This window comes from Trifolium pratense, linkage group LG6 (genome assembly GCF_020283565.1).
Source record: "Trifolium pratense cultivar HEN17-A07 linkage group LG6, ARS_RC_1.1, whole genome shotgun sequence".
Lineage (NCBI taxonomy): Eukaryota > Viridiplantae > Streptophyta > Magnoliopsida > Fabales > Fabaceae > Trifolium > Trifolium pratense.
The window spans coordinates 24,890,495-24,903,373 of record NC_060064.1 but is presented as its reverse complement, the minus strand read 5'-3'; the positions used below and the strand labels follow the sequence as shown (position 1 = coordinate 24,903,373).

Sequence of the window (12,879 nt, the reverse complement as noted above, 5' to 3'; positions counted from 1 at the left end):
AAGGAGTGTTTTTTCTTATCCACATTCTAGTGGTTCTTTGCAAAGACCCATCAATTATTTTATCTCATCAATCACGGGGCAGTGATTGATACAGCTGATTATTAATTTTTTATAAGACACATTTTATTCACGTTTTCTCATCAAAAGCCAAGCCAGCTAAGGAAGCAACAAATGCCAACTAGGGCATGTTTTGATTCATTTATTTTTGGCAGATTTTAGGGTGGGAGACCATGATAAGTCTCTCATCGATGCATTACGTGTTTTGTGGATTAGATTGAATGTGTACATGATATTATATGATGTACTGTCAGTATTATATTATTTTTTATTTTTTATTTTTTTGGGAAATTTTTTTTTATTTTTATTTTTCGAAAACAGGTTTTCGATTTTTGGGGGAAAACGTTTCGATTTTAGATAAAAACAATTCCGAAGATTTTGTCTGAACAAAAAAGTTTCCGTTCTTTTTCCGGGAAAAAGTTCCGATATTTTATTCGGAAAAAAGTTTCGGATATTTTCCGGAAAAAAAAAAAGTTTCCAATATTTATCTGGAAAAGTTCTAATATTTTATTCGGAAAAAAAGTTTCAAATATTTTCTGTTTTTTTACTCTTTTTTGTAGCAACAATATTTTTTCAGGTGAACATTTCAAAACTATTTTCCCCAAAAAATCGGGAACTTTTTCCATAAAAAAATCGAAAACTTTTTTCCATAAAATATCCCAAACTTTTTTCCCGAAAAAAGAACGGAAACTTTTTTTTCAGAAAAACTCCGGAATTGTTTTTATCTGAAATCGAAACTTTTTCCCCCAAGAATCGGGAACTTTTATTCCGAAGAAAAAATAAAAAAAATTTCCCGAGAAAATATCGAAAACTTTTTTCCGGAAAAATCAAAAACTTTTTTTCCAATTCATAAAACTTGTGGTGCATTGGTGAGAGACCTATCATGATCTCCCACTCTAGAATTCCCCTTTATTTTTGAACTCATTTATATGCATAAGTCATATTTCATATGTAAAAAAATAAGACGATCCAAATGAGAGCTAACATACGTTAAGCAAACATCTCGCCAGTCATCCCTATTTTGAAGTAAGAGTACCTTACGAGCGTACAAGTGAGAAAGAGTAGCTCCCCAACCTTCATAATAACTGTATTGAACAATTGAAGAACCAAACAACACAAATTGAGGCCTCATTGTCATTTGCTCTTGCTCCTAACACCCTGTGTGTGTTTATAAAAATACAAATTTATGTTGGACCAAACAATAAATACATATTTATTAGTACAACCGTCACCAACTTGAAAATATCTTACAACTTGTCTGGGGTGTGCATTTTTTGTGGATTAAATTATGTACTTTTTATTTTAAGATAACATTATAGATCATACTGCCTCCTGTGGAGTTAGCATAATTTTTTTAATCACATGGAGTGAGCAGTAGATTTTTTTTGGAAAGGCAAAAGCTAATATATTAATAAACCCAAGCATAAGGAATGCTAAGGTAAAGAAATAATAGTACAGGAATTCATTGTCTAATACATGGTATACACCTCTCATAACACTACAGGAAAATATGAACATCACCACTACATAGAATTAAGCTGCATCACCGATACTGAGATTAGAAAACAGAGATTTACTCATCCAGGCATAGAATCAAATTAAGGATAGAACATAAAATCTAAATAAGGATCGAGAAATTTGGATCTCTTGGGATCTCGCTCCAAGTCACTAGTGAGCATCCAGACGATTGAAGAAACATGCGATGATGCAAGAACTTCAAATCTAGAGCCAAATTCGGACAAGGATTTTGAGATTCAACCAAAAAGATACCGAAAACTCAATCACCTTTCCTTTACAAGATTCTACGCCACAGATCAAAAGTATGAGCAAAATCCACTTCCGGTACCAATTTGATTCTCTTAAAGATCGCAGCCGCAGTAGATTTAATAGTCCACACAGCCAAGACATGCTCCGGTGAGCAGTAGATTGAATTGGATTGTCTCCGGTGACCATTTTATTGGTATAAATTCAATGTGGATATCTACCCTGAAAATTGAACTACTATGTACAAAAAAAAAAAAACAAAACAAAATTGAATTGCTTGAATTTCATAAGATAAAGGGACGATAGAGGATCACTTACCCGCCAAATTCAATCTTTTGTGTGTATGAATCAATTATGAATCCTCTGTGTAAAAGAAATATAAAAGTAACATTTTGAAAAAATTAATTATAAAAGCAAACTTTTTTTTTGGTACATTTATAAAAGCAAACTTTGAACAGTCAATAAGTTATACATTGACCGGTAAATACCAATATTATTAGATTCAATGTCTTCATCCGGGACCGGAATTCAATAAACTTTGTCGGTTTGTCTAAAATCCAAATCCAAATCCAAAAATATTGTGAAAGTAGTACTAAATAAAGCCAATGTTGTAAGAACCGGACCGGCCGGTTCGATCGGGAACCGGACACAGCAGCGCTTCAGATGGGTGTCAAGAACCGGCAGTCTGTAAAACTGGAAAAAAACCATTTGGAACCGGATAGAACCGTCCCGAACCGTTCAAACCGTTGAACCGGGTGCGTTTTAAAAAACCGGCCGGTTCGGAATCTTTTTTTTAAAAAAAAAATGCAAAAATCACTTTTCCCCCCTATTTTTCTGTACTTTTCACGGAAATCTAAAAACCCAATTGCTAATCTTGTTATCCTACTAACTAATATAAACACCAAAACCAAAAACCCCAATTTCAATCTTTTAACACCAAATTTTAATTTTTATAAATTTTTAGGCATATTCTCACTTCTCTCGCCCAAATCTTTTGATTTTCAATCACCTTTCAATTTACCTAGTTCGATTGAATGATTTGAGTTGATGACAAAATAGTTGGTATTTTTTTTAAGCATTAATTGAAAGAAAGAAAACAGTGACAATGAATATGAAAAAATAAAGAGGTAATGAAACAAGAGATTTAGATGTAGGGAGAGAAGTAAAAAGATGTAACATTGTTGAGTCAATTGTAGAAATATAAGAGAGATTCAAAACAATTGCATTAACATGTACTAGTGTTGCTTGAAGAGATTGGAAAGAAAAGGAACGGCTGCTTTGTGTTTTGGCAGATAAGCTATTTATATAATTAGGGTTAAAGTAAGAGGTACTATCGGGCTTATTTGGTTTTCTGGTATGTTGTTGGGCCATGTGAAAAAAAAATGTATTACTTTTTTATTGTGCTTATTCATATTTATTTTATGCATCTAATTATTAGCATGAATTATGATGTTTTTATATTTTATGCCTAATATTTGTTATCAATTTATGTATAAGTATTTTACATCAAAAAAAAATTATGTATAAGTATTTTGTTAGTTTGTTAATTTATGTTTAAGTATTTGTTATTTTGTGACTGATTTTTTTTTTTATAAGCAAAAAATGAATTATAAGGAGTACAAGGGGTACTCAACCCTTACAATTCAGAATAGATCACTTTAGATGCGTTGAAAACAATCTAAAGGATTATTACGCCATTTAGAAACAACTAAAAGATGTGAACAGTTCAATATAAACGGTTCTATAACGGTTGAACTGGTCCGACCGGTTGACCCATGAACCAGTGGCCACACCGGTTCGACCTCCGGTCCGGTTCTTAAAACATTGACTAAAACTCAAAAAAATAAATTGACATAATTATTTTGTATATATATTTATTAAAATTCAAAATATAGTAAATATCCAAAAATTTAAAATAGAATAAATATTTAATTTGGTTCCTCACAATTTTTTGTTGTCAAAGCAGTCTAGTGGCTAGAAATTCCACTCTTAAAGTGGATAAGTGGGATGACCGGGATTTGAACCTCGGCCCCCTACATATATAATGTATTGTATCTGTCAACTGAGTTAAGCTCACGAGACAGCTTCCTTGCAATTTTCTTACCAATTAATTATGTCTCTAACAAAAAAAATAAACTAGTCTCTTTATTATATTATAGTGACCGGAGATTAATTTGTCCCAAATATGAAAATGTTACGAATGAATTAGGATTTTATTTTTGTCGGTAGTGAGTTCAACCATCGGTAAATTGTGAAAGAGAAGTTGATCCTTCAAATTTAAATTAAACAAGAAACAAAGTATAGTCACTAGGTCAGATTTTAGATCCCACGCCTTCTTCTTCCACCTCTTGAAAGATCAACGACAGTTTTGGGATTTTTGTGATTGTTAGATTTAAAAGGGAGGGGTGAGAAGATATCCATTTTGTCCCTTCTTTTACCGCATGAGATAGACCAATTTGTCAATTTTCGGCCATCAGCCAAACAAACATCTTCAAAAAAAAAAAATACCAAACAAACATCGATTAACAAAGTCAACTATCAAGTAAGTGTTGGAGAGTACAGCGAGCTCGGGAAAAACAGTTGACCAAATGTTCTAGATCACGAGAGAGTGAGAGACGTCACATCTCCACCCAAAATTTAAAGAGTGCATTTGGATGGAGTAATTAGAAATTTTAGAGAATTTATAATTCTAAGCAATTCAAATTATTGAATTTGAATTACCATTATTTTTAAATATGTTTGGATAGAGAAATAGGAAATTTCATTGTGAATATTTTGGGTCACTTTTATAAATTTAAAAAGTTTTGGGTCAAATTTAAACTTTGAAAAATAAAGAACAATTTCAAATTTTTAGGAACCAAATTGCAAATTTTGAAAAAAAAATAGGGGTTAATTTGCAATTTTAAAAATATTATACGGGTCGATTTGAAAATTTTGAAACATATGGAATAAAAGAATTTCAAGTTTCTAGCTTTTTGGTATCATTTGAAATTCCTTAAATTTAACTCGGGACAAAATACTTCAAAAAATCTCATCATTTTGAAAATTTTCCAAATTAATCATCCAAACAAGGGAGAAATTAGACAAAAGAATTTAATTCCTTCAAGACATTACTTACCTCAAAACATTCTTAGGCATTAGATTAATGAGTCACCTATCTTATAAATCCAACATTTTTCTCATTCATAATCGATGTGATCCAAATCCATAGAACATTCACTAAAGACAAAAATATTTTAAGCAATTTAGTAAATCAAATATAGTAAAAGAAGTAATAAACAGAACTAAGAAAACCATTTTTCTTTAGGCACAGTTCTAAATTCGTGTTATTTATGGTTGTTGCAAATGATTCAATAAATTGGAACATGTCTTTTGTTTCACAAATGCACATCAATCATATTCTGAAGTTTCCAGGAAGGTCAAGCTGGAAACATTCAAAGTTGATTTTTCATCTGGGCCAAGTGGATCATAGGGTGAATCTTCTCCAAATTCATTTGGCAGTGACTTCCAATGCAAGCAAGGTTCCCAATCTGCTTCTTTGAGAACATTAAGTATCTCTTTTACCACTATCTTGCTACCCTCGGATGTCAGATGAATTCCATCCCTATCAAACACCAATCAAGCAAATTAATGAACAATATGAGAGCATGTTTGAAGCTTTTTCAATTAAAGGGTGTATTTAATTCCAGTTACGAGATGTGCTCATATTTAGTCTCTGATAATCTCTCAAATAGGATTACCTCTATTGGAGAACCTATGGAAAACCAAAACAATACAGAGGGGTATATGAGGGCAAACTTACGTGAAGCAAACATCTCGCCAGTCATCCCTTTTCTGGAGTAAAGACCACAGATCAATGGCCTTGATATTCATCTCGCGACATAGCTCCAAACATGCTTCTGAATATATTCGACAGGATTCATTATTCCTTGGCGGCTTCTTTATACAACTGGTTTGAAGTCCAAAAATTTAATCATTAGTTTGAGATATAGTCCTGAAAAGAAGAATGTTAAAGGGTCTTGAAAAGGACCATGTCATTCACTAAATTTATCATATGCTAGTATTGTTAAATTGTACAACATTTCACATGTCTTAGTCTAATAGCATGATTGTTTGGGATGATTGGATTTTGACATGTTACTTCACCTACATGCCTAATCCTACAAATTTATTCAACATGAGTGAGGGGGTGAAGATTGTTTTCAATCTGAAGATGACAATTTTTAGATATCAACTGTACAATATACTATGATTTATTGACATAACCTTATCAGTACAGGTTTTTCTAATATACTGTAATATTAAATCTATAGTTCATAAGTTATCTGTGCCAGTTTTGTGGCATATGTGTGACTATATATAATCATAGTATAAACATGAGTGCAGGAATCACTAGGCTCTCTATCTTCTATTTTGGCAAAACTATATTATCAAGAGTCCTTTAATTTAGTTTAAGGTTTCAAGTTTCAACCAGGTACTTTATCATCTTTTCGTGTCAAGTTAATCCTTTTTAAATGTCAAGTTAGTCTGTTATGTTTAAAAACATCAACAATGTTGTATTGAACTTCATTTCAGCAATATTATAATAATCAAATAGCAATAGAATTGTAATACGAACCTGTTTCCATAAATTTGTGCCTCATTGACAGGAGGAGCACTGAGAAATATAAGGCGAGTCTTCTTTGACAGGCTCTGGCAAACAGTAGCATATGTCATGCAAATTATGCAAGCAGTGAACAAAAATTAACACTTGAAGGATGAATGATTTCTTTCATATAATGATAAATAACGAATACAGAAAGTGTTACTCTAGTGTGAAATTTTACCTTGAGATGGTTAGCAATCTTCTTCATATTTTCAATGTATTCTTGGAGAGGTACATGTTGACCAAGGCCACTTGGATGTGAAAGAATAGAATCATTACCACCGAAGTACACTATTATCAACGAAGGTTGCTCGGTGGCATTCTATGTTATAGAAGACAACAGAGCAAAAGTGTGACTCTTCATTTGTAATAAATCACATTGTGCAAACTTGAATCTAAAATTCAAAAAATGCAAGCTACAAATTGTGATAATTAAGAAACTCGTTGTACTATAGTTAATATTGTAAAATTCAAAATAATCTTCCTAGGAAAAATTGAGAACATCATTTGCAAGATTCTTCCACCTAATCTATAGAAAACTTACGCAACCTACAGACTCTTTTCGAAGGTGTCATTTGTTACTCAATGACCACCACCAGTAGAATATCCATTTTTAAACATTTATGAAGAAAGGAATAGAGATTCAAGATGAAAAAAGAAGGAGAAATTTTTTACTCAATAGTGGCATTTACTGGTAAAAACAATTCTCAATACCTTGGGAAAAATTGTATCTAGAACCTGCACAGCGCGCCTTGTATTCCAACCAGAGTATCCTCGCAGAACTATATCAGCCTATGTAAACGACAAAGTGACATAAGTTAAACTCATTGACCATCATAAGCAACAAACAAGAAAAAATCAAATAAAGAGTAACTTCATACATTTTTTGGTAGAAAATTTAAAATGTTAGGCATTTTATATGCATTGTTCTTATATTAGTCTCAAATTGGTAGCCTTGTACTAGAAGAAAGAAGCATAGGACCACCACTTTTCTAAAAAGTCCTCAATATGGTAGTTTTCTAAATTCTAATAGGTCCACATTAGTAGTGGTTTATTCAATAGATTAGGAGAGGGGTTAGGTCTTTATTTTATTTTTTATACATATGCACATGTTAGTGGTTAAATAGTTATGTTAGTAGCAAAGATCGAACTATTGAAACCTATTTAATACTTCTTCAACGTCTCAACCCATACTACTGGACTACTCCTTCGGGGGAGTGATATCCTAATTGTAATTGTTTATAAATAGAAAAGACGGGTGAAGTTAGTCGGGTAATCACTTGACATAAATCGGTCTTCTACAGTTCTATTACAAGAAAATCAAGGTGAGTTCCCGAAATTACAGAACAATGCCAGTGCTTCGAGGGTCTATGCATCTCCCAATGTCTAAAATCCTACTTCTCTCAATCTATAGGCACAAACCTTATTCCTCTTAATCTCTTACCATCAAACTAAAACCCTTTCAATTACAACACTCTGAGATGGATAATTCTGATAGATCCAAAAATTAATAAACACTATTTATGAAGGTATCAGAATTAGCAGCCTCAGCAGTGTACCAGCACATATCCAAATAAGATGTGTAACGAAGAATTCACCTTAACTCAATCATAGATGACATAAATCATGTAATGTAACAAGCATCAGTTGAATAATATTCATATTGTCCTAAGAATATTTAGCACCAATTATTATATTTATATTATTAAATAAATTAAAACTATAACAGATTCACAAGAATCGTGCATTTCTGGAAAAATAAAGTCAACTCGAAAGATTTGACGTTTTTTTAATTTTTTTAAATCATAAAAAAAAACGGTTTCAGTTACAGAAAGCAGAACAATGGAAGGAAGAAAAGTAGTACCTTGCGAGAATACAAGTGAGAAAGAATAGCACCCCAACCTTCTTTCAAAAAACTGAGCTGAACAATGGAAGAACCAAACAGAACAAATTGTGGCCGAATTGGTCCGACCATTTTTTCTCTCTCACACGGACGGCGCAGATACAGTGTCAGTGTGATCTGTCTGTGACTCAGTGGAGAAGAAGGAGCAGATTCGAAACTAAATAAATTATTACAGTATGCATTATTAAGGGGGGTGGGGTGGGTTGGTTGGTTTGTTGTTCCTTCACGTTTAGACCGTCGTTTATTAAGGGGGTGAATTGTGATTTTCAAGTTTTTAACTTATTACAGCGATAGATCGCATCAAATACTCTATTGCTCCTTAATATGAGAGGAAAATTACTTTTTAGATTTATTGAGTATCTAATATATTTAGTTTATAGGTTTAATTATGATCTCTTAAAGATATTTTTGGTTTCACATTGGTCTCATAAAGAAAAAAAGTCTGAATAGGTCTCTTAAAGAAAAAAAATGTCTGAATAGGTCTCTTAAAGACATATCCGAATAGGACCAAACTAATTAACGGATATGTCTTTATGGGACCTATTCAGACTTTTTTTTCTTTAAGGACCTATTCAGACTTTTTTTCTTTATGAGACCAATGTGAAACCAAAAATGTTTTAAGAGACCATTTTACTGATCAAACCTAGTTTATATAATGGACTAGATACATTAGATTCTCAATGAATCTAAAAAGTAGTTTTCCTCTTATATTAAGGAACAGAGGGAGTACAATCATATATTCAACATCGTTAAAAATGTAAAATGATGAATATGCGAACAAACTCACAGCATCCAAGTTAATAGTATATAATGACAAATTGTGTACTATAAATAATATGATAACATTAAAGTCAGAGGAATATCCATATTTCCAGATCTGCAACGTTTGATGCTCAAATCATTGATTGAATCTACAATTGACTGAAGTTGATCTTTCAATAGGAATAAGCGAACACCACAACAATACTAAAAATCAAATAGCACCGCAAAAGACTTTTACCTTATAATTTGAGACGGAGGGAGTATATTGTAAGAATCTTTCTTGTAAAAGTTTAAATATTTTTAACAATGGATGAATTTAATATGAATTTTAAAATTTTTTATGCTTAAAAATTCATAAATAATTAATCTTATGTTAAAATATTCTAAATTTTTGTGCGAGATATTCTTATAATATTATAAACATGAATATAAAAATCATTGAAAAATATGAAAGTACACATGAGTTGATTTCAAAATATGGACCAAAGTTGCGATAAAAAATATTTGAGAGCTAAAAGTTGCTGAAATTTTTTATAAGGACTAAAAATGGAATTCAAGATATTTATAGGGACCAAAACAGATTTTATAAACAAACAGAATTTTATAAACAGATTTTTTTAACAATATTATATAATTTTATAATATATTTTATTATTTCTTTAAGATTTTAGCCACACTTGTATTTTAAGTCTGAATCTGCCCCTAATTTGGGACCCTAGTTAGCATTTTCTAAAAAAAGTAAAGTGGCATAGGTTGGCATGGGTTGGTTTATCTATTTTAATATTAAATGGACAAAATTTTAACATCATTTTGATTTTTTTTTTTAACATAATAGAGTTTTTTTTTTAAAGAGGCTAAAGAAAATTATATTAAATGCACAAGATGGGTTAGAAGTGTCAAATACAAGAAAAAATGTGGGTGACATCCTAAAAAAAACTCCTAAATATTAGCACTTAAACATGGTAAAGGACTTACCTTTCAATGGATAAGATCAAACGGCCATCCTTTTTCCTAGCTTTCAATCACCATCAAGAGAAAACTTTAATCTTACCAACCAGGGTCGCAATAGAAAGTCTTGTTTTTGAATAAGTGATTATTACGCGCTTTTCAAATGGACCAGCGACACACAATTCAAATAAGATTATAAATCAAGCCGAACTCCTTTCCAAACAAATAAGAGATACTAAATTGAGTTGCATGAGGAACAACTCCGTTGGGATATAATATAAACATATCTCAAGCATGACAGGGGTTATAAACTTTGACATTAAAAAAATTAATAAATTAGATATTATAGACTAAAAACAAAACAGAAAAATTGTTGAGGATGAAAAGTGAAAACATGTGATTTTTTATATAAGGACGAAAACTAAAATTTTCTAATTTAATAAGGACGAAAAAAATATTTATCCTCATTTTTCCTTGGCTAAAATGAATTTTTATCCCATAACATTCACAAACTTGCAATTTTTGTGCCATAACTTTTATAATAATAATTTTGACCCCCTAATTTTAACCTATTTTTATAAATAACCGACCCTTATTGTTGACCAAGTCAAACATTTATGTAGTTAGAAAATCACATATGAGTTTTTTTTATTTTGGTAGAAAATCACATATGAGTTTTATTCCAACTAAAAAATAAAATCCAATTAATTTAAAACACTACAAAAATAACATAACATGAATTAGCAACCGTCACCGGACAATAAGCCCATGCAAATTTGTGGGGCTAAATATGACATTTGTAGCAAGAGATGGAACCATGAAATAAAATAAAGGAGGACCACTAAAATAAACTATAATATTTAAATTAAATACCAAAACTATATTGCATACAAAAGTTTAAGTCATTATAAGCACAAAGTTTATTAGTAGAAAATTAAATTACATACCTTAAAATAACACTCTACATGTATCGAGCTGTTTGAAATCATTAATAATTGAATCTGAACTAATATTTGAAATAATTTCCCTTTCAATATGTAAACAGTCATGCTATCTGCTAGAAATCGACCTTTCATCTTGTTTCGCAATTTAGTCTTGATGATTTTCATTGCCGAAAAGGACCTCTCAATTGTGACAGTAGAAACTGGAAGAGTCATGATAAGATGGAGCAGTCTAATAATAAAGAAGTAAATTTTATCCATGTTAGTTGCAACCAAACACGAACATAATTTTTGAATAGTTGATAAATTCTTCAAATCTGTTGATTGACGTACATCAAGATGAAATTGTCGAAGCTTAAATGGCAAAGTGATCTTATCTTGCTCTTTGAAATCCAAAGGATAATATCTAGGCATGGCAATAAAATCCATACCCGCGGGTACCCACCCAAACCATACCCGTTTTGACGGGTAAAACCCGAGTTGACTGGGTTTGGGTTCGGGTTTGGGTTTTCCCCGATTTCAAAAGATGGGTTTGGGGAGGGTAATGAGTACATTGATACCCACCCCGAACCCGTCCCCGAACCCGCCCCGCTTATACTAAAAATTAGATTTCACCTCTTTTAAATTAGAAACACTTAAACAATCTCGTAAATTACGTTCATATATTTATTTTTTTATTTTAATTTGAGTATTAAACAATCTATTTTTTCTATTTTTTTTTCTTTATTTAAAAAAAATATTATTGAGAGAAAATAATTTTGGACATTTAATTTTTTTTTTTAATAAAAAAATATTAAAATATAATATAAATTCACGTGGAAAGAGACGTAATGGGGATACCCGAAACCCGATGAGGATACCCGATCCCCGTTGGGTATGGGTTTGGGGTTATCATTTTTATCCACGCTCGAATTTGGGATGAGTTTGGGGAAACCCGAACTTTATGGGTTTGGGTTTGGGGAAGGCAAAACTCATCCCCGCCCCGCCCCATTGCCATGCCTAATAATATCTTTCAACTAGAGTGCAAACAATATCAATTTTAAAAGCTTTATAACTACCCTTAGAGTTAACAAATTCATTGATTGCTTACTAAATCTACTATTCAACTCTTGTAATTGTTGATCAATAATAGCAAAAAACAGTTCAACTTTAAAGTAATGTTCTAATGTGACTTGATTCTCTTCAAGACGAGAGCGTCCATATCTTATTGCAAAATGAGTATCATCAAAATTAGGAATCTCAATAGCATGTCTTACACAATAAATCGTCAGATTTGTATACAACTTATCCCAACCACTTTATCTGTTATTCCCATAATTTGATGATGTAAGATGAGTATAAAATCAAGATTTGTGATGCATTCTTTAATAAGCTAAAACAATTTTACGCACATGCTTCTATTTTTCCAAGATTTGTGATGCATTCTTTAATAAACTAGGTTCCAAATTGATTTCCATGTGACATTTGTCTATTCTAATCATATCAATCCATGCCACTCAAATAAATTAGTTGGTTGAATAATTCAAACAAAAAATTATGTCTATCAAATACTTCATCACTCTCAACTCATTTCCTAACATTCAATAGTTCCTATTGTGCGGTCAACATTAAATATGGAGATTGAAGATTTTCGTGTTTGAGTTCTTTCTCTGCTATAATTATGCAGATAGACACCACACATCATCTCTATTTGAGTTTGAATAAACTTGGAGGAATAGAAATTATGGATTTCAATTTGTTAATGGGATTAGAAGTTTGGGTTTATATTAGGGAATAAAACGATAGAGTTGTTGCATGATTCAACGGTCATGAACAATAACACATTTTTTACTGTCATTTTAAAATCAATCAAATTAGTC

The 12,879-nt window shown here is 31.4% G+C and overlaps 1 protein-coding gene across 1 annotated transcript; it reads right to left on the bottom strand.

The window, feature by feature from the left end:
* Positions 1–5,081: 5,081 nt before the first annotated feature.
* LOC123893035 (GDSL esterase/lipase CPRD49-like) lies at positions 5,082–8,617 on the bottom strand. The gene is made up of 6 exons (XM_045942952.1): positions 8,331–8,617; positions 7,181–7,258; positions 6,648–6,788; positions 6,440–6,513; positions 5,624–5,770; positions 5,082–5,425 (listed from the first exon to the last, which is right to left on the bottom strand). The coding sequence occupies exons 1-6, from the start codon at positions 8,439–8,441 to the stop codon at positions 5,212–5,214; spliced, it is 765 nt and encodes a 254-aa protein (XP_045798908.1). The 5' UTR covers positions 8,442–8,617; the 3' UTR covers positions 5,082–5,211.
* Positions 8,618–12,879: the final 4,262 nt, after the last annotated feature.

Excerpts from the sequence above, each read along its gene's own strand:
- LOC123893035 (XM_045942952.1), bottom strand. The coding sequence starts at position 8,441 with ATGGTCGGACCAATTCGGCCACAATTTGTTCTGTTTGGTTCTTCCATT. Across the intron at positions 7,259-8,330 it reads CTCACTTGTATTCTCGCAAG|GCTGATATAGTTCTGCGAGG; the intron begins GTACTACTTTTC and ends TCGTTTACATAG. Across the intron at positions 6,514-6,647 it reads AGATTGCTAACCATCTCAAG|AGCCTGTCAAAGAAGACTCG; the intron begins GTAAAATTTCAC and ends ACTGTTTGCCAG.